Source organism: Microcaecilia unicolor, chromosome 4 (genome assembly GCF_901765095.1).
Source record: "Microcaecilia unicolor chromosome 4, aMicUni1.1, whole genome shotgun sequence".
Classification (NCBI taxonomy): domain Eukaryota; kingdom Metazoa; phylum Chordata; class Amphibia; order Gymnophiona; family Siphonopidae; genus Microcaecilia; species Microcaecilia unicolor.
The window spans coordinates 222,177,741-222,200,300 of record NC_044034.1 but is presented as its reverse complement, the minus strand read 5'-3'; the positions used below and the strand labels follow the sequence as shown (position 1 = coordinate 222,200,300).

Here is a 22,560-nt window from a genome sequence, read left to right as displayed (position 1 = left end):
AAAAAAAAAAAAAACTTTGCCCATGTGAATACAGCGGGAAAAATAATGCCAAGGTCCAGGGCAGTGTAGAAGGGATGGTTGAAAGGACTGGATGTGTACCGGTACCACCTCCTTTCCATCCAACCTGTCCTCTTGTCCCAGATGCCTGCATTCCTTCCCCCCACCCAACCCGGTGGTCTAGCAACCCCTCTTGTCAATGACCCAAACCCCTTTCTTCCAGTAATAAAAATTAAATCCCTGGTGTCTAGTGGCACCCTCCTACCCCTGTTCACTCTCGCAGCCCACCTGATGTACCTCACAGGAGAGGCAGGAGTGATGCTTTCTCTCTCCTGCCTCTGGTGCCACCATCTTGAAAAATGGCAGCACCTAGCCTTGCATGGTGCATCCTCACTAGGTGGAGCCTGTCTGCCATATAAGGAAAAATTATATGGGCTAGACGCTGCCGTTTTTTTTCAAGATGATGGTACCAGAGGCAGGAGTGAGTGGGCATCGCTTTTGCCTCTCCTGTGATGTATGTCGAGTGGGCTGGGGAAGGGAGTGAGAGGGTGGCACTAGATAATATTTTTATTGGAGGAAAGGGGTTTGGATCCGGAGGGAGGTGGGAAAGAGTGGGCCTAGCAGGGAAATCTTTTAAATTGTGGGTATGGGGGTTGGGTTGGGGAAGGAGGGGGTCTCTACAAAGGGTTCAAGAGAGAGATGCCAGTATGGTTAAAAAAAAAAAAAAAAAGTCACCTTCTTTGTAAGTGCTCAGGCACTGACAGGAAAGGTGCCATTAATAAATGAGCTGCACACTACTGCTGCAATTTTAATGTGATGGTAATTTGCATGCTTATTGATTATAGCATGCCATGGTATTTTTTTGTGTGATTATTTTGCAGTAGAGCTGTGGTTCTACCATTAGGCTTACTGCATCTCCCTCATTGTATAGATGTGCCAACCTATACACCTTGATAACCCTCAGAGAGTTGGGAGAAAAATAGAGAACTGGGGTCACCAGATGGTTATCTCACTTGATTGCTGTATCCTCTTGCAGATCAACTTCCATTTGTACTAGTTCTATGCACAATTTATTGTTTGTTTCAACTGAGCAATCACTTTAAAATGCTCCAGTTAATACAATAAATAAAAATGCTATTATAGAAGAGAACTTGTATTCCATGTACTAGGGGCATGTTTTCTAAAGCTTAGAACATGCTGTGCTTCTTAATTTAGACCTATAGGCTATGTGACACTTAGCACATTAATGTACATTAGCTTGCGCCAAGCTTTAGTAAAAGGGCCCATAAGTTCACAAAATAAGGGCCCTGTTTACTAAGGCGTGTTAGCGTTTTTAATGCGCCTACAATTAGCGAGCACGCTAACTGTGTAGGCGCCTATGGGGATATTGTAGGTGCATACATGCTAACGCGCCTATAACTCGTCTTGGTAAACAGGGCCCTAATTTTGCTGAGGGGTACAAAGTTAGCCTGCTGCTTATTTTCCTTATTAATGATTAAGACTTTTCTGTGTTTGTTTGATTTCTTGTTTGTGGGTTTTTTTTTGTTTTGCTTTGCTTCTGAAAGCTTCTTTTCCACTTATCCATTACAGATCACTATAATGTGAGGATATTTCTTTAATATTTTATGTTTGATTTGTTTTTTTTCAGTCATACTACTTTTCTATACTAGGATGTTGGCTTAATTATTGTGTTTGTATTCACAGTTTCATACATTTGAAAAAAAATTATATAAAATTGCATAAAAACAAACAAAAGAAACAGACAATATAAAATTACAAAGGTTTAAAAAACAAAAAAACACCTCAGAATCTATCCTGATCTTTGTCACCATTCATGACAGCATAAAATCTGCAACAAAAGCATCTCTCAGAATAACCAGACTTTTAAAAGCTTCCTTATGGGATCTTAACTCTATAGGGAGAAGATTTAGGGGCTCTTTTACTAAAGCTTAGTGTGCATGGAGGGGTCCTTTTACTAAGGTGTGGTAGTGTTTTTAGTTTGCGCTAAAAATAAGCGTGTGCTAAACCCTAGAGATGCCTATATATTCCTGTGGGCGTCTCTAGCGTTTAACGTACGCTAAAACTGCTACCGCATCTTTGTAAAAGACCCCCTAAATGCTGTGTGTCCTGTTCTATACCTATGGGGCCACATGACACTTAGCACACATTAAACTATAGTAAAAGGGCTCCATAGTGTATGCAGAATGTATTGAACACATGTTAATTTATGAATTAATTAGCATTAAAAGCACTACGCTTTAATAAAAGGACCCCTAAGTTCACAAACTAGATTTGCTGAGGGGTACTGCATTAGCCTGCCAATTATTTTATTTATTAATAATTAAAACTTTATTTTTGTTTCTGAAGGCTTCCTTTCCACTTATTATAGTGGACTCTAATGGACGAGAGAATATTTCTTTAATATCATGATACGTTTGATTTGATTATTGTTTCAGTCATACTAATGTTTTGTACTGGTGTGATGACTTGGTTATTATGTTTGCATTTATAATTTCATAAATTAAAAAAAGAACATGTGACTATCTCTGGAAAATGGTGACTAAAGTCTCCAGAAAACAAAATTGAGGTTTTGATGAATTCTGTTAGAGCAAACAATAAGAAAGAAAAAGAAAGGGGGATGGGATTTGATATACTGCTTTTCTGTGGTTAACAATCAAAGCAGTTTTATATATTACTAGTGGAACCATGCCTGTTTCCTCAACAATGAAACGGGCCCTAGGAAGGCTGTCATGTAAGCTTTTTTTTTTTTTTTCCTCTCTCCCCTGCCCTCCCCTCCAAGTCCAGCAATTCTTCCCTCCCCTCCCCTCCATGTCCAGCGATTCTCCTCTTCCTTGCCCTCCCATCGGTGTCCCGCGATTCTCTCCTCTACTGTGTTCCCATCCCACCCATGTCCATCAATTCTCCTCTGCCAAGGTAGGAAGGGAGGGCTTTATAGTGCGATGATGGTGGTACTGGTGTTGATGTCACAAGCTGCTTTGTAGCTATTTTCGTGCACCTATTTCTGAGCACTATCACATTATATTGTACACTACTCTAAGGCACATGACACATAATAGCTAGAAGTAACATTTTGTAAGGTTTCTCATAGTTCCATATACATTGAATATTTGGGGTCAGCTCTACTACTACTACTTACTACTTAGCATTTCTATAGCTCTGTCTGCCGCCAGCTGAATATCCGGGGGGGGGGGGGGGGGGTGGTAAATGTTCTGAACACAGCCCAGAATTTTTTTCCGTGCCCATCCCTAGTGTCCTCAAGGGTCACTGTTAAATATGGAATAGGTCTTGTGCAGAGGAGCAGGTACAAACCATTTTATTTTCTCCTCTAGGCATTTTGGTGCTGTAGAAAATGATTTAAAAAAATCATAGTTAAGGACTTGACTTTCATTAGTAACTAGTGCAGATGGTGTAACACTAGGGCAAAAGGCTAAAAGCTACATGGTCATAACACGATATGGGCTGCTGCGTTCTACACATATCCCACAGACGGGTTTACAATATATCCACAATGAATGTGTATGAGATAAATCTGCATGTATTGTCAGTGTATGCAAATTTATCTCATACGTATTCATATTGGATATCCTGAAAACCGATTTGGGTATCCAGGACAGCTAAGGGAAGCCCTCGTCTGGTGCCAGTGCTTAGGCTGAACTGGGGATCATTTGTAATACAGTAGCGCCATCTAGTGTGAGTCTTTTACAGAGCGCTCATACTGAATGCAGCAAAAGTGTGCTGCATTTGTTACGTCCCTGGATAGATAAGGCCTGAGTATATGAAAAGTTTGAGTCCCAAATAAAATAGAATTCAGGATTTGGGCCCTACACTATGAGTTCTAATCTATATATCAGAAATGTGGGCTATCAAAAGCACATATATAGCATCATCTTTTGGTAATTCTTATGTCAATCCAGTAAAATGTATTACAACCTGCACAGGGCTTATATCCTGACTTGCATTTTATTTGGGACTCAAACGTTTTATAAATTCAGGCCTTAACTGTCCAGGAATCTAACAAACGCAGGACATTCTTGTGGCATTCAGTATGAGCGCTCTGTAAAAGATTCACATTAGATGGTGCTACTTGTTCTTCAGATGACATCCCCAGTTGAGCCTAAGCACTGGCACAAGAAGAGGGCTTCTCTTAGCTGTCCTAGATACCCCACAGATAGTTGCCTTTCAGGATATCCACTATGAGTATGTAGGAGAAAAATATATAACTGTTCACAGTATAAAATAAAGCTGCTCCTTTCTGAAAGGGCCCTCATCCAGATCCAGGTCAGGGACAGGCACAACCAGTTTTACCTCAGTAACTTTAGAGACTTTTGTAGTCCTTTGCCTCCCAATTTCTCAGGTACAGTGGGGCAAAACTAGAACTGGGCCAGCCTGTCCCTGGAGCCTGTTGGTGAGCCTTGATCCTGCATGATGTTCGTGTGGTGCTTGTGGCTGGAATTGCCCACTCCTCTCTCACTATGCTCGGGGGTGGCTCTTGTTGCGGTGTCTCTGTGTAACCTGTGCCTCTGCTATCTCTCTCTAATGCTGCAGTGCTCCTTTACTTGTCCCCAGGTAAATGTTTTCTTTTTATACCTTTCCTCTTTGCTGTCTGCTCTGAGATTTCCGCTGTAGCTAACACCTGGATAACATGGATAACAAAGGGTAGGTTTCCTGAGCGCAGCCCTCCTGGAAAATCGGTAGTGGCTAGAGGTTGAGGTTGGATAAGAATATGGGGTGACCGTCCCCCAGCACTAGGTCATATTACCGCTTGTGAAAGACTATATAGAATTATAGATCAATGAAAAGCGATATAGACAGAGGGGGGCAAAAAAATAAAAAGATGCAAGAGTAAATGTGATGTGCCCCCCCCCCCCCCCCCAAATTAAAGTGCTCTTGACCCCTTTCAGTTGCCCTCCTCAGCTCACCAGTTTGTATCACAGTTTCTAAAACTGGAACTAGCTCATTTGGCCCAGTAATAAGCTTCCTTCCTGAACTGATGAAGCCTGCTCTGCTCCCTAACCAAGTTAGGGGCTTCAGTGATATTTCTGGCTTTTCCTGCTGTGCTCATACTCTATCTCTCCCCTTTCAGCTGAGTGGGGAACTGAAACAGAATTTGAAAGACACGATGATTATGAAATACAAGCAGCCTGGTGAGGACAAACTGACAGATGCTGTGGACAAACTGCAGCAGGAGGTGAGTCAAAGAAATGGGGGGGGAGAAGGGGAGGATTGAATGGGATCAGGGCCGCCGAGAGGGGGGGCAGGAGGGGCAAAATTCCCTGGGCCCAGCTCCAGGGTCTCTCTGTCTCGCTCTCTCTCTCTCCTGCTCCTGATGGGCCCCAGTGATCCTGTCCCGACAGGAGCAGGGGAGAGAACTCTGGTGCCGGGCCCCCTCCAGCACTGCTCTTCACTCGCCTCTACAGCGGCTGCTTTTCCTGTCAGGCGCATGCTGGGTTGAAACTGAGCATGCGCGATGAGAAAAAAGCATCCGCGGGGCACTGCAGACATGGAGTGAAGAGCAGCATTGGAGTCTTCTGCTGGCAGGGCATCGGGATCCCTGCCAGCCCCAAGGTTGACAATGGCGATGATCTGGGGGGGCGGTGGCGATCCGGGGGGGGGGGGGGGGTGGCGGCAGCAGCGGCCCTGGCCCGGCCCCGTGCCCGGCTCAATCTCTCGGCAACCCTGAATGGGATGTTGGTCCTAGGAGGTTGGCGAGTAGATTGTATATGAGAGAGAGTGGTTCCAAGTGAGGACAGAGAGGTGAGACACCAAGCAAGGCTCTGGGACATGAGGCGTTAAGGCAGAGAAGCAGTGAGAATTGATGGATTCAGCTGGATTCTTCCAGGGTCCCTGCAATTTTTTTAAGCAAGTGGCAATGGGGATTCAGCACATTCAAGACAGTGATGTTCCTAAACCTTACGTAACACGGGAGTGTGGCATCCCATAACAAACATGGGGGCGGATGTAAGATTTCCATCAGGCAGTTTATGACCGGAACCCTGAGGAAGCGACTGTAGTCTGAGCGCAGGTCTGGTTTCTGCTTCTGGGGGGGGGGGGGGGGGGGGGGGGGGTTGCCCTCTTCTTGTATGAATGTGATCTTTTTCTTCTGTGCAAGACACTGAGGCAGTCCAGTAGTTATGATTCCAGGAGGAAGAGGAAGGGGTCCCAAGAGTTCTTGGACCTTTGGCAGGACAGATCTGAGTCCTTTGTTAGTCTTTTTCCCTCTCCTAATGACAGTACACACCTCCCACTGTGTGCACAGTCATTCTACAAAACAAATGTACACAATTACATGCGTAAACATATGCATGCATTCACCAGTGCACACATGCAGTCATTAAGACATGTAGGTGTTCAGATGTGTTCACACATTCACATAGTCCTTCGGATATACATGTATATGTGCCTAGACTCATTCTCACATGCACCCATTCACTCCTAGACAGGTTGTCTTCTATATTTATAGGACTGGTAGTTTTGTAGACAGAGTGGGCTGGGGGGTGGAGCAGGGCAGACTGACAGTGAATGTGGCCCCTGGGCAGTGAGGGTGATCTGGGTCCGCCCAGCTGCTGCCTGCCCCCCCTATTGCCACCCACTGCCCTCCCTACAGCCTTAGCTGCTGCCCCCTCTCACAGTCCCCTGAGCCTCAGTGGGCCCTTCCTGGTCCTACCTTGAAGGGCCGTAGTTGTCTAGTGGATTCTTCAAGGGCAGGAAAGAACGCAACTCTTTCCTGTCCACTACCGCTATTCTGCCCTGCGCCTCCATGTTTTCAAAGTGGCAGCCGAGACTTCCCACGGTAGTCTCACAAGCCTGCAGCAGGGAGTTTTGGAAGCTATTTTTAAAACACGGCGGCACCAGGCAGAATAGCAGCAGTGGGGAGGAAAGAATGTTGTTCTTTCCTTCCCCTCAACAGAGACCACTAGACCTCCAGGACCCTTCAAAGTAGGACCGGGGGGGGTTGTGTGCGGCGGCAGGCAACCAGGTAAGCCTCTGGGCTCTCGGGCACTGCCTAGTTGCACGAATAGTCAGTCTGCTCCTGGGTGGGGAGGGGGGCATATTCTGCAGCAATGATCTAGGCATATGCAGGGCTCTATCTGACCACTCATAGAAGGTGCAAAATAGATTGATGTGTTACTGCCCCTGAAAATGAGGGGGGGAGGGGCTGATACCACTGTACAAGGTTGTCAGCATTATCCCATGTTCCTGCCATAAGGTGCTGGCACATACCAACCTTGGACACTGTGATTGAGGTAGGAGGGAGGCAGTTGTAATATGAACTGTAAGCCAAGACTAGCGTATATGCTGTACTTGAGGGACCCAGGTAAGACAAGGCAGGGGATGGGCTGGTGCTCTTCTCCCATTCAGCAGAGAGGGCCCTTTACCTTGCACTGTCCAACAAACACAGTGCACAGATGCCCATTCAGTTCCATTTCTCTGCACGTTCTGGGTGTAGCCAGAATGGCTAGCACTGTCCTGTGAAAGCGTAGAGGAAGAGAGTTTGCCTTGCGTATCCTTAATAATCTGAAACTAATGTTTTAGTTTAAGTGCTGTGGAAGTAATAACTCAGAGGACTGGAGCGACAGCATCTGGATCAAATCCTCGGATGCCAGTGGTCGGAAAGTCCCTGACAGTTGCTGTAAAACGGTAACGAAGGAGTGTGGTAAACGAGTGCATCCCTCAAACATCTACAAAGTGGAGGTAAGAGAGGACTGCAGAACCCGACGTTTGATAATACGAGGTTACTGGAGTGCAATGTCTAATTATCTGATGCACACTTGAGAACTGAGGCCAGGGGAAACCAGTTCTCTTTCTTTCTGCCACATTTTCTTGGTCTCTGATTGCATTTCTTAGTATTCGAGGATCTTCTTTCTCCATACATAGTACAGAGTAGTTACTTAGTACTGATTCTTCTGTCTTTACTGCTGTTCTTGTACTTTTCTCCATTACCTCCGTGTTCAGTTTTTCATCATACCCTTTTTCAATGGGAATGGCAGTGTCACAGGTTATTACAGCTTCTTCATTCTTCAAAGTTCTCTCAGGGTCACGATACCAGTGATCTTCTATAGTGATGTTGCAATGTTTATTCAGTTTCTAGTGGATGAACTGTGCTACTTTATTATTATTCTTTATATAAATGCTTTCTGACCGCTGCACATCATACTTAGCAATGATATAAGTAACCATTTCTAGTTTAGTGCTACAAAAACTGCATTTATCTGTTTCAATTTTTTTTTCTCTCATACGGTGAACGGCGCATTTTAAGGTTGCCTGAATCCCACACCTGCAGTGTCTTTAATGTCCCTCCTTCCTCTTACATCAATGTAGCAACAGGAAGTGGGTCTTCAAGAATGCACCAAGATTCTTTCCTGTCTTCCTCTGGTTCAGTTCCTCTATAGCACAGGTTCCCAAACTGGTCCTAGAGGCACCCCAGCCAGTCAGGTTTTCAGGATACCCACAGTGAATATTCAAGAGAGAGATTTGCATGCACTACCTCCACTGCTTGCAAATCTCTCTCATGAATATTTATTGTAGGCATCCTGAAAACGGGAACCGCTGCTCTATAGGCTGTCTAGTTTTAGGAAATTTACTGGTGCTCCACCACTTTTACCAGAGTTCTGGATATATACTGCACAGTCTCAGGGCCTGGAAATGCTGAAGATTGCTAGAAAGTTCTCCATCACTGTTCCAACATGTCTGCACCTAATCTGAGGTGGAGACTCTGAAACAGTTTTGGTGGACTCTAGAAGGCCTTGTGTTCCCCCTCCAGCACATTAGCATGTGTCAGCAGTTTTAATTTACTAGAGAGCACTATAGAGAACTAACACTTAGCACAGGGGTTTACCACCTTTCAAAAAAGAAAACCCAGAGCTGATGGTGACAGTCGCCTCTGAATAAAGTTCTGTTGGCGTCTCCAGCTCTTGTCTATATTACTAGAGAAGAATAAGAAAAAAGATGGTGCCCTCAAAGCAGTTTTCATTCAGTGAGTAGGAAATGGAGGCCTGTGGTGTGCATGCATCACATTGTGAGGTGAAAGAGAACGGTCTGACTGAAGCAGAAGGGGCAACCTAGTATGAGCAAGCAGTCACCAGAGCAGAACACACAGTAACACAGGAAATGTCAGTAGATAAGAACCGCATGCTCCATCCAGTCTGCCCAACAAAGTGACCAGAACTGCATCCGCCACTCCCTGCAAGCCACAGCCACCAATGCTTAATCACTGGTTGGCAAGACTCTACCATGTCAACCACATATAGGCAGCCAAACATGGAGTCTTGGTTATAACCATATATCATCCCCAAGTATTGCCAACAGTATTAACTTACCAGTCAAGATGTCTTCCCCTCCCTCCACAGCATGTGATAATAAAGTGATCAACAACACTGAAGTTGTTGAAGCTTCACCTGTCTTTTGCCATTTGCAGGACACAAACTGAAGAAGTCTGTCCACCATTGGCCTTGGTTCCCCTAGTGCTGGAGTTGCTGAATCTTACTAGTCTTTTGCCATTTCTGGAACACAAATTGTACAAGTCTGTCCAGCATCGGTCTCTGTTCCCACTACTCTTGACCAAGATAACACTTCAACAGCCATGTTGTTTTTTTCCATCCTCTTTCTATTTAAGCATCCCCTGTGTCTATCCCACGCATTTTTTAATTCACTCACCATTTTTTACTTTACTACCTTTCCTGGAAGGGTGTTCCAGGTGCCCACTACCCTCTCTGTGAAAAAGTATTTACTGATATTACTCCTAAGTCTACCACCCTACAACCTCCATTCATGTCCTCCTAGTTCTACCACCCCTATGTTTCTGGAAGAGTTGTTTGTATACTAATACCTTTCAAGTACTTAAATGTCTGTATCATATTACCTCTCTCTCTCCTTTTCTCTAACATACACATATTCAAGTCCTCCAGTCTTTTCTTATATGTCTTTTGGCATTTTGTGTCACCTTCCTCTGAACTGCCTCATGTCTTATTTTTTTTTTCCCCAAAACTGAACACAATACTCCACGTAGGGCCTCATCAACGACTGTACAGGGGCATTAACACCTGCTTTCTTCTGTTGGTTATGCCTCTATGTATGTAGCCTAGCATTTTTCAAGCAACAGCCACTACCTTGTTGCATTGTTTCGCCGCCTTGAGGTGTTTCTCCTGATCTGTTTGTGTCTGTCTCTCAACCCCTAGTGCATAAGACTCTCTTGGATTTCTACACCCCAAGTGCATCACTGCACTTCTTTGCATTAAATATTAACTGTCAAACATTTGACTATTCTAATTTTTGCAGATTTCTTCTGATGTTGTCTACTCCCTTGGGGGAAATCCACTCTGTTGCAAATCTTGGTGTAATTTGCAAAAAGGCAAACGTTTCCTTCTAACACTTTAGCAATCACACTTACAAATATATTGAACAAATTGGCCCCAGTACTGATCCCTGAAGCACTCCACTACTTAACTTTCTATCCTCTGAATTGACTCCATTTTCCACCACCTTATGCCATCTGTCAGTCAACCAGTTCCCAATCCAGTTCATCACTTTGAGGCATATTTTCAAAGCACTTTGGGAGGCTAAGTTCCATAGGTTTCTATGGAACTTTGGGAGGCTAAGTGCTTTGAAAATATGCCTCTTTATGTCCTAACTTTAGTCCACTGACTCAAAGGCCTTACTGAAATCCAAGCAGGTCTACTCTCTGTTTCTCTGGTTACCCAGATAAATTGATCAGATACACTTGGCTTGGTTTTCCTTAGGTGAAATCATGTTGCCTTGGATTTTGTAACCTGTTGGATTTCAGAAAACTCACTATCCTCTCCTTGAGCAACACCATTACCTTTCCAACTACTGTAGTAAGGCTTACTGACCTATAGTTTCCCACTTCTTTTCTGTCTCCACTTTTTTTGAAGACAGATCAATCCTATGGAACATCCCCCCATCTCCAAGGATTTATTAAACAAATCTTTAAGAGGATCTGCCAGAACCTTTGAACTCCCTCAAGATTTAGGGGTGGATCCCAGGGCCACCCAGAGACAGAGCTAGGCCCAGGGCAGGGCGGCCTTTGCCCTATGTGGGCCGCCTCTGCCCTCACCCCCCCCCCCCCCACTCTGGCCGCCCCCCCCCCCCCCCCACTCGGGCCACCACTGCCCCCTGCCCTCCTTACCTTCCTGAGTCTGCTCCTCCCTCAGTTTGTCACTCTTCTGCTCCTGTGTTCTGGGACCCGATGTTTGCGTTAATGCAGTCACCCGGGTCCTGATGCACAGGAGCAGGAGACAGACAGACTGAGGGAGCAGAACCTTCTGGCACCGGGCCCCCCTTGGAGGTCGGGTCTGGGGAATCTTGACACCCCCTCTCCCCCCATCCTCGGCAGCCCTGTTGGATCCCACTTGGCCCCATGACTTTGTCCACTTTCAGTTTTTCAAGTTGTTCATAGATGCTTTCTTCCATAAATGGTGCAATATCAATTTCATTTTCATATGTACTTTTATCAGTTGACTGAGGTCCTACTCCAGGATTTTCTTCAGTGAAGACAGAACTAAAGTATTTATTAAGCACCTCTTGTTTTTCCTTATACTGTGTAAGTTGCTGACAGAAATCAAAATGGAATTAAAGAAAGAATTTGTGCTGAGTGTGCAGGAAGTAAATAGCATGCTGAGTGAGCTGCACAGTGGGTAAAGAAGGAGGAGCCAAAAACAAAGGAGCATGCAGACTTACTGAAGATTCTAGAGGACTGTACTATGAACAAAATGGAACTTGAGAAGAGAAAATAGAGGAACTGCAGAATTGCTTGAGGAGAAACAATTTGCTCATGCAGGGGATTGTTATCCGTAGATCTCACGTCATACCATTCAAATTCACTCTCACTAGCCTAGTTTTTTTTTAATCTGTAAACCAGTTCCATTCCCTCTCTGTCCAAAATATTAAAACCATATGCTCTACTACATGAAATGCTGCTGTAAGATCTAATTGTACACCTTTATCCATATTAATTCTTAATTCAGTCAGTCAAGCCATCGGTACTGTCTGTACGTGCACACTTCAGAATCCTAACTAGAATCAAGAATTTCATAATCCATAAGACTTGTTTTAAGTCTTCACCACAACTGGCTCAAGTACTTATTCAAGATAGGGATGGGACGGTAGTTCTCATGCTTATTGAAAGGCGTCAAAACAATCTCTCCCAATTCAATAGGGTAAATACTTACCTCTAAAGGACAATTGGAGTTCCATTCCTTTTTTGAGTTTACATAGAAACATGACGGCAGATAAGGGCCAAATGGCTCATCCAGTGTGCCTATCCTCAGTAACCACTAACTCCTCCTTTTCCTAAGGGATCCCACGTGCTTGTCCCATTCTTTTTAAAATTTTGACACAGTCTTCGTCTCCAAGACCTCCATCGGGAGGCCATTGCATGCATCCACCACCTTTTTCATAAGAGTATTTTCTTAGATTCCTCCTAAGCCTATTTCCTCTTAACTTCATCCTATACCCTCTCAAACGAGGCTCTCCTCATATACATTAACGCCACTGAGTTCGATTCCCACTTCAGGCACAGGCATCTCCTTGTGACTCTGGGCAAGTCACTTAACCCTCCATTGCCCCATGTAAACCGCATTGAGCCTGCCATGAGTGGGAAAGCACGGGGTACAAATGTAACAAAAATAAAAATACATTAACGCCACTAAGGTATTTAACCGTCTCTATCATATCCCCTCTCTCCCGCCTCTCTTCCAGCTTGTACATGTAAACCACATTGCTCTGCCCAATGGTTAATTGTGATACAGTAAGTCAACCCTAAATAAATAAATTGTCCAAGTGAGTTACCCAAACCATTAATCTCCCAGGCATGTCCTTACTGTATTTAATCTACCTAGATGAGGGTTTAAAATACAATTACCCCTAGTAATTTTTTCACCAGCTGAAGTGAAACAAAAGAAAAATCTCCAGCAGCAATCCAGTCTACAACCCCGCCACACCTTAATGTAGGTACTGGGACAAAAGGGGGAGGAAGTGAAATGTTGTCTGAATGTATGTGTGCCATTATTGATGTAATCTTGGAATAATCTACTATAATAAAACTCACCCTCAACATTCTGAAGACAACGTTCTGAAGTCACTCAGTCACTCACTGAAGGGTTCATGGATTCATGGTGGTGAAGCCAGAACACTGACCATGTCTCTCTGCCCCGCCCTCGCATGATGGACCAATCAGAAAAAACACCCTCAACATTCTGAAACACAAAGGACCATCACAACACCGTTCCCAGGCAACACTAGGCAACGTAAGACGGACCAATCAGAGGAAACTACGTGACAATAAGGGAGGAGCATTCCCCAGCAGAATGGCTCATTATCTGTGCAGCACGGAGAGCACAGAACCACCGCTGGAACGAGAGAAGAATATTCCTGCTGTGGGTATGTGTAAAAATAGACTGGGGGAGGGGGGGGGAGAAATGTTTAAATGCCTAATGCCAGTACTGAAGAGTGCCAGAGGGCCTATAGCACAGACTATATTTGGGATCGCTTGACATGGAGTCAGAGGAGCCGGAAAACAACGTGCCCGTCACCATCTGGGACGTGGGCGAACAGGACAAGCTGCGGCCCAGCTAGAAGGATTACCCTCGACCCAGCCAGCAGCAAACAGCGACCAAGGAAGGGGGAGGAGTAGGGAAACACTCTCCGCGTGTTTCCCTACTCCTTCCCTGCCTAGGAATCGCTGGAGACTGGCTGCCAAACTAACGAAACAACCGCACACCGACGCACCACCTCCATCATTAGAAAGGCATCCACTCTTTCTTCAACAGAAATGCAAACTAATAATACAAAACAAACAAAGAATACATGGTTTCTCAGGCGGCTGCAGGTAACTCCCCACCCCCTTCCTCTTCCCCTTTTGCCGAAGCAGCCAAGGACGTGCCCAACCAACCCCAGCCTCAGGCAAGCTGTTTCCCACCTCGGGGATTCCCCGAGCACCCGGAAAAAGACGGCGCTGATTCCTGCAGCGCATAAATGTTCCAGCATTCCCCTGCAGCCGGCCTGAAATGGACCAAACATACCGGATCACCCCCCGACGGCCCGAGACTGTGCTCTTCTCCCTTCCGCCAACTTAAAACAACCATCCCCGTCCTCAGGCAAGCCGTCACCCACCTCCAGGATGCCCAGAACCCCAGCCCAATGGAAAAAGATGGCGCTGCTTCCAACAGCACATTTCTCTTCCAGCATTCCCCTACAGCAGCCCTGAAACGGCCAAAAAATACCGACAGACAAAGAACGTGCTCCTCAACCTTCCACCCATCTAAAACAACACTGCTGCCTCAGCACAACACAAAAAAAAAACATGGAAAAAAAAACAACACTCAACAAAGGCTGACACCCCCTACAACCACATTTACATTTCACCAACAGAAAGACCCCCCTCCACAAACCTCCTTGACAGACAAAACAACACACACACAATACAACAGAAACACACCCTCAAAGCCACACACCAATCCAACCCACTTTGCCAGCACAGCACAGCACATCCCCCAACCCCCAAGCAAAAAACAAAACAAAAAAAGACACACATCAACAACCTGCACACACACCGCACCCTCACATACACACACACACACACACACACAAAATAACTCTGTGACACATACACACACAAAAAAAACCACATGCTAGTGCCCGTTTCATTGGTTTCGGAAACGGGCCTTTTTTAGTAGTGGGTGAATAAACAGTCAAAAATAATGCTCATCCTATGGAGCACCAAGAGAAGAGGAAGGAGGAACTATGTAGACTTTCCCCTCCATCACCCCCCTGCTTATTTTTATATATTTTTGTGACTGTGTTTTGGGTATGTTTTAATTAAACAAGGTTTATTTGAAGAATTACCTACCTATTCAGCTGACAAGGTGCTGATGGTAAACAGCAAGATGGAAGAGGTTCTATAGATCCGCAGGCAAAACCAGAAAAAAAAGAATAAGCAGATCCCAGAATAACATTCTTTATTTGTAAGAATACCTGATGTGGTCCATGTTTCACCCAATACAGGGCTGCCTCAGGGGTATGACAAAAACTGATCAGACGCACTAGGGTTGGCAGACCCCTTTCAAACAAATATCATAGTGCTACTTGTGCCAGCAAGCAGTGATCACCTGTGATTAAAACCTTAAAGGATTTCTGCATATGAGAGCGTTATTCTGGGATCTTCTCATTTTTTTTTCCTGAAGGTGCTGGTGGGGTCAGCAGAGTTCTTGGGGGCAGGGTCTCCAAATGGGTTAGTTGGATGTGTACTGTGTCACCAGGGGTGGACTGACCATTGGGACAATAGGGCAGTACCCGAGGACCCATATCATTTGGGGGCCCACTCTTTCCTAGTCTCTATCTAGTTTAATCACTTTTGATAGGTGGTGAGGAGCCCATGACCTTTATTGCCTGGGGGTCCAAATCCCTGTCAGTCCACTCCTGTGTGTCAGTAATTAACTTTACTCCTAAACCAGGCTTTGTTGAGTCTGATTTTAAGCTCTAAAATTTACGGTTACTGCTCACTGTAATATTTGTGTTCGGTCAAGGACATCCTTCTGGAGTTTCTAGGATGTAGTCTCTAGATGCAGTTTATCAAGGTGTGCTGGGAAATTTTTTGATTCAGTAGCAGCTTGCAGAATAATTGCTTAAAGGTGGCATTTTTATTAACAGTGCTGCTGTTCCTGTGGGTTTTTTTCCTTCACCATTAGGTCTAGTTTTCATGTGTCGATCATTTTGTCAACTGGAATTGGGATGTCCCGTTTACTTAAAATACAGTGGTCCAGATTATCAAAGGGCAGCTCTGGAACACCTTTAACATCCATTTTTATAGATCCAGGGTAACATTTAGCCATTTAGCAGCTTAAACAGGTAAACGTTATCCATTCTCCAGCTTGAACTTTTTCAAAAATAGCCACCTGCTGCCCACCATGTAAATGGCTTTCAGTATCAAATCCTATATTGCTACTAGAGTATAATTATGTATAATTATGTATTGTTTCTCTCTTCCTCCTGATTTTCCCATGAGTTTTGAAATTTCCAGAAAATGTACATCCCTATCCAGAGATAATGCTGTGTGTGAGCTTTTAAAACCTAGAGGGTTGCACCTAAAGAAGAGATGGAAGGGAGGGGTCTTTGGAGTATAGAAGACTCTCACATGATCATATTTGTAGATTATTCTACCTACTTAACAAACACTGAAGCTGAAACTGGTGTAAATGTACAACAGCAGAATCACTGTAGTTACTCATCATGTGAGACAGAACTCACTGAAGGTTTGGAACAGGGTAGGGAATAGCTCCTAATGCTGTGGCTGTCCATCCCACAGGGCGGCTGTATCACTAAGCTGGAGAACTTCATCCAGGAGCATCTAAGGATTATTGGTGCTGTGGGACTCGGCATTGCGTGTGTACAGGTAAGAACCACATTGGATTGTGCTCAGAGGACAAGGAAAGACCTACAGATGTGCTGGCATGAGGACCAGGTATCTCCAGAATATATTGGACGAATAGTCTTTCACCTTTAGGTCTTGATTAGGCGATTGACACTGAAATATAGATTTATTGTGGGTAATATGGAGGAAACTTGTACTGCTGCTGCTGCCTGTGCTGTACCTGTTCTGTGGTGAGGGTGGGTGTGTGAGAGAGTGAAAGACTGTACCATGGGGGTGGGGGGGGAGATAGAGAGATGCTCTACCATGGGGAGGGGGGGAAGAGAGATGCTCTACCATGGAGAGGGGGGAAGAGAGAAGAGAGATGCTCTACCATGGGGGGGGGGGGGAAGAGAGAGAAAAATGCTCTACCATGGGGGGGGGGGGGGGGGGGAAAGAAAGAGAGAGATGTTCTACCATGGGGAGGGAGGGAAGAGAGAGAGAGATGCTCTACCATGGGGAGGGGGGGGGGGTGGGGAAGAGAGAGAGAGATGGTGGTCCTAGGGTTAGCAGTGCAGGAGAAAGGGAAAGAAGCTGGACAAGGGAAGGGATGGGGAAACAGATGGCAGATGCCACTGATTGGACAGTATGTGAGGGAATCTTGCACTGCTGTTGCCCATGCTGTGCTTCTTCTTGGCTCAGGAAGTGTGTATGAGGGAAGCTTATATTACTACCACCTGTGCTGTGCCTGTTCTGTGGTGGGGCAGTGTGTATATATGTGTGTGTAAATGAGGGAAGCTTGTACTACTGCTGTTCTTGCTGTACTTTCTTTGTGGTGGGACAATGTGCCCTGCACAGAGGAAGTTTCTGCAGCTCTTACAGACATTGATTCAAGGTAACCGCTGCCTCTGTTGTTGTTCTGGTAAATCTGGACACCAGAGCATGATAAGACTCTGCTCCTCTGTCCTTTTGTTTTTAGTAATTTAACAGAAGGACTTTACTAGGTGAGTCTGAGTGGTGGTGTGGAGAAAAACTCCATGTATTGCGGGTTCTTAACTCAGTCTGTATGACGCATATCCACACTCAAGATGTATGAGGTAAATTTGCATACAATGCTGGCAGTGCGTGCAGGTCTCTCTCATATATATTCTTTGTGGATATCCTGAAAACCCAACTGGCTCAGGGGTGGCCCAAGGCACTCTGCCACCTGAGGTGAGGGATAAGATGGCGCCCCACCTCCCCTCTCAGTAGTGGTCTGGCATCTCCCCCCTTCCTTCTTTAACCCATTCCCAAAGCCTACCTTTGTTTTCCAAAAGATGGCAGTGGCAGCAATTCCCAGAGGCTGCCCTGCCACTGACACCAGCCTCTTCTCTCTGCTGCGGCCCACCTCTGAGGAAATAGGATGTTATGTCAGAGGCGGGCTGCACTAGAAAGAAGAGGCCGGAGCAGCCAAAGGGAACCACTGCCGCCATGTTTTAATAAAGGTCGGCTGAGGCTCAGGGTAGGGGTAGGGAGGATGCCAGACCACAGCCGGTGTCCCCGGAAGACTGCCATCTGAAGGCCCTGCCTCAGGTGCCCTCTGGTGTACCCTGAGGACTGGGCTGACAACCACTACTGTAGAGTTGTAGCAGGTTTGTAGCAGGTAGTGCTACCACTGTGGCGTAGAGTGCGAGAGGCAGTGCTGCGAATTTAAAAGCAAAGGCAACCTGCCACGGCATGGAGAGTGAGATCTGCAACAGCAGGAGTCTTGGCTGCAGTAACTTACAGCCTCTGGTCTTGTTCTCTTTTCTCTGTAGGTTTTTGGAATGATTTTCACCTGCTGCTTGTACAGGAGTTTAAAGGCAGAACCTTACTAGGAATCGCACATCATCACCAGCCTCTCTTGTCCTAACCCCCGTCCTCTCTGCTGCTGCCACCTGTAGCCCTCCCTTCCCAAAGCACCCAGTTCCTGAATCTCTTTGCTTTGCATTTAAGGAATGGCTCTCTCCCTTGCTGTAGCCAGACTTTAATCATGAAGAGATGGTCCAGCAGCTTTCCCTCTTGTGCTCCTGGAACTTTCTGCAAGAATCTGAAAGATGCTCAACCGGATTGTGGAGGCAGCTGCAGCTCAGCACTGATATGTATTAGCAGCTTCAGCTTGGGGCTGAATTGAGAAACAAAGGAGGTCAGCTTAGCCCTTCACCATCTGGGTCTCAAACATCTTCCTCCACCTACCCCCAACTCCCTCCACTGCTGTAAGGTATCTGGTTTTAGGAAGAGCACCTTAGAAACTGGGGCAAAACTCACCATTTCCAAAAGTGCCTGAATAAAGAAAGTGACAGTAGGTACTGGAAACAAAGAAATTTTAAGGCATGTAATGACTGTGTGGCCTGTCCACTCTTCTCTAAGCCCTGGTTTGTAACACATCTCATGACTGAGGCCACAACCAGGCCCACAGGGAGCCCCAGGTGATGCCTTTAAAATGCTACAACATGGCCCAAATCTTCCCCAAGCTGTACAGCACTGACGTCCATTATTTTGTTTTTTTTAATTTGTATTGGGCATCTTATAAATCTTACAGCCAGAAACATAGGCCCACATTCACATGCTGATAGACAGGATTTCAGGACATTTAGAATGCAGTTGAGCACTTTGCCTCACTGCTGCAGAAGATGGGTACTTCACATGGCCAATTAATGAAGGAATGTATAGGTTTTGGTTTAGCTCACAGCTCCCACTGGTTTCATACTTGGTGCCATGGTTAGGTGAGACATCCTCAGGAGTCTGGCCACATTTTATATGTGCTGATGGACTCTGGGACTGATATTGTACTGATTAGCCCTTCTTTGGGGCTCTAATAGTTTTAAATCCAAACTTTTCCAAATTTGTTGATAACACAATGAGAACTGTAAACTAGAGGAAAACTATAGCAGCTTCTAATGTCTGCCTTTGCAATCTGATACATTTTAATTTTCTAAACAAAAGCACAGAGGAGAAGTATAAAAAGAGGCACACTCTAAAACATCAAGGATTCGAATAAACATCGTTTTAACTAATTAAAAGACACAGTGGCATCAGATGCTCATAGAAAAAGCTATGAGACCTCTTATAGCGCTCAGCTATTCCAGATCAAAGCTTCATAACTTGTCATCAATCACTTGCTGAAGTATCCGTACTTTATTCATCTAAATCTTTTATTTTATGAGTGAAAACAAATGAAAAAGAAAAGAAAGCGACTACTTATCTTCAGTTGTGCCAAACATACTCCATACTAGCAATCTGGCAGAAAAAAAAAAAAAGCACAGCATCTGATGCCGTTGTGTCTTTTAATTAGTTAACAAGATGTTTATTTGAATCCTTGATGTTTTAGGATCTGCCTTGTTTTATACTTCTCCCCTGTACTTCTACTATTTTCAGTTTGGGAGGGTGTTAAGATTTTTTTTTCTCCTTTTCTCTACATATTTTATTTTCTGCCAGATTCTTGTGTATGCAGAAAGATTATATGTTTGATTGGGGGGGGGGGGGGGGGAGTCTTCATATTCTGCCTCCTTGCTCATCCTCACAGCAGGACCTCCCTCTGTCTCTGGCTGTACCTTGGTGCTGTATTCTTAATACACTACAGACTGACTTTTACCACAGTGTAAGTGATGAATTAAATCCAAGCTGTGAGGTGTCATAAGGGGCTGATGCTCAAAGCCAGACGCAGAAGCCCACAATGCAACAACACTACCAAAAAGTAGCTTGGGCATGCTCAAAGGAATCAATATGCAAATTATATGTGCACTTAATTTGTACTATTAAAGTGAAAGTAGGGGGCAGGAATATGGCTGACACATGTGCGCAAAGCTTTTGCAGTAAGCTAAGCTCTTGTGTGCATGTCCAGACAAAACCAGCAGTGCAAGAACCAGCGCTCAAGCCCATTGACAATTCCGGCGCTGTATAATGTGCATGCAAAACCAATGTTAATTGCATGCTAACTTCGCTGGTAGTTTTGAGCATCAGCTCTTAAGTGTTGTGCCTCTCTGCCCTTCTCTCAATTAACTGTTACACTGAAAGGCAAGTTCTAGCCAAGGGCGAGGCCAGTATGGGCATATGTCTTTCTTTGGCTTGAGACAGAGAAAAAAGAGAACAGGGATGGCTTAACCATTAGAAAAATTAGGGGGTTGCCTAGAGCAACAACTTCTAGGGGGTGGTAAAGAGCAGCTGTAGTCAAAGCAAAATAGCCATTTACACTTAATGGAGTAGCCAAATGGTTAGTGCAGTGGGCTTTGATCCTAGCATCCTGAGTATGATTCCCACTTCAGCTTGTGACCCTGGCCAAAGTCACCTATCCTCCACTGCCTCAGGTACAAAAACCAAGACTGAGAGCCCTCCAGGAACAGAGAAAGTACCTGCTTATAATATGTGATTCTCCTGAACTTGATGGTTAATTAGATTATAAATGCCAGAATTAACTTAAATTTGAGTTATTTATGCACACCTGTAGCAATGGTAGTCAGTTTTCTAGGAGCCTATTCACCTGGTTAAATGGCTTTTGGAAATGCCCCACATGTACATCCTGTGTTAGTTTAATTATCAAATTATTGGAAGTGAGAGACTTAGAGGTCTGAAAGTTAATTGAGGGGAATGCAAAGCAGGTGGTTTATCTAGATCACCTAAACACCCTGCATGGGAAAGGAAAGCTAGTGTGAGGTACCCGGATTAATTCATGGGGGGGAGGGGCTTGTTCTTTAGGGAAAGGCACAGTGGCTCATGTACAGCAAATGGGTCCTCTTGGAGGCCAGAGTCTGCCTCATAATGCCAAAGAACAGAAGCCCTCTTCATGGCATTCAGTTGGTGCCACAAGGGAATGCAGATGTTTGAACCAATTGTGCAGAAAACTCAAATACAGTTACAGATAAAATATGTTGATGATATGGTGCTGTTAACCCTTGAAGGCCACTGCGGTGGCTTCTGATCTTGATTATGTGTTGATGGCGTATGTGAATCTGAAGAGCTTTCCAGGTGCCTGTTTGACTGAATGCTCAAGCAAAGAGTTGAAACACTGAATCTAGATGTGTAGTGATTAAATGTAGTCTGTGTCCTTAATTAACTGTTTGATTAATGTGCCAGACTCTGCTTCTGCTTGCATTAGCTGCAGGGTCTCTGGCATCTCAGCTGATAACTGCCTTAAAGATTTGCTCTAGCAACTGGGAACAGGCTCCTACAGCTCTGGTTTTGCTGCCCTGTACAGAATGATGATGGATGATGAAGGGAATTTAGTGTAATGAAGACTTAAAGAAATTCTAACCATGTAGCTGCAAATGCTTTTGTTATGTTAATCTAGCACCTTGTACATGCTTACCTTCTCTAAGGGGCCAATTCTCAAAGCTGGGTGCAAGGCCTACAATGCAACAACACTGTCAAAAAAATAGTTCAGGGATGCTTGAAGAAATCAGTAGGCAAATGATACGCACACTTAATTTGTGTTGGTAAACCAAAAGCAGGGGAAGGGGGAATGTACCTGGCCCATACACACAAAGGCTTTGAGGTAAGCACGGCTCACGGGTGCATCTCCAGACAAAACCAGAAGTGCAAGCACACATTGGCATTGTTCTATGCCTTTAAACATTAGTCTTTTAAAAATTGTTTGCACTGAAAATAATTAAACTCTGGAATTCATTGCTGGAAAATGTGAAGGCGGTTAGCTTAGCAGAGTTTAAAAAGGGGTTGAACGGTTTCCTAAAGGACAAGTCCATAAACCGCTACTAAATGGACTTGGAAAAATCCAAAATCTTAGGAATAACATGTATAGAATGTTTGTACGTTTGGGAAGCTTGCCAGGTGCCCTTGGCCTGGATTGGCCGCTGTCATGGACAAGATGCTGGGCTCGATGGACCCTTAGTCTTTTCCCAGTATGGCATTACTTATGTACTTATCTAAGTTCAGAAAAACAGGCGCTGATGTGTGCTTTCACTTTAGGTTTTGCTCAGACTAGTACATATGCTTGTTTCTTACTTTCAGCGCTTAAAACCTGCACAGGCTTTCTTCCACTGGAAAAAGAGAACAAAACCCACAGTTTAATTTGACAAATTGACAAGAAATCTCCTGAAAAGTTTCAATGCTACACCTGATAATTTGCCTCTGAACACTGGGAAGGAACATCATTTAAATTAATTCCAGTTCAATTTGCAGCAGTGTTTACTGCACATCTTAACATCTGT

At 44.8% G+C, this 22,560-nt stretch overlaps 1 protein-coding gene across 1 annotated transcript in view; it reads left to right on the top strand.

Moving 5' to 3' along the window:
- CD151 (CD151 molecule (Raph blood group)) overlaps positions 1–19,565 on the top strand; it is a 152,997-nt gene extending 133,432 nt beyond the window's left edge. The window contains exons 6-9 of the mRNA XM_030201258.1: positions 5,102–5,206; positions 7,552–7,710; positions 16,337–16,423; positions 18,175–19,565. Coding sequence (XP_030057118.1) covers positions 5,102–5,206; positions 7,552–7,710; positions 16,337–16,423; positions 18,175–18,234 — 411 coding nt within the window. The 3' untranslated portion in view covers positions 18,235–19,565. The remainder of the gene's footprint in view (positions 1–5,101; positions 5,207–7,551; positions 7,711–16,336; positions 16,424–18,174) is intronic.
- The last annotated feature ends 2,995 nt before the right edge of the window (positions 19,566–22,560 follow it).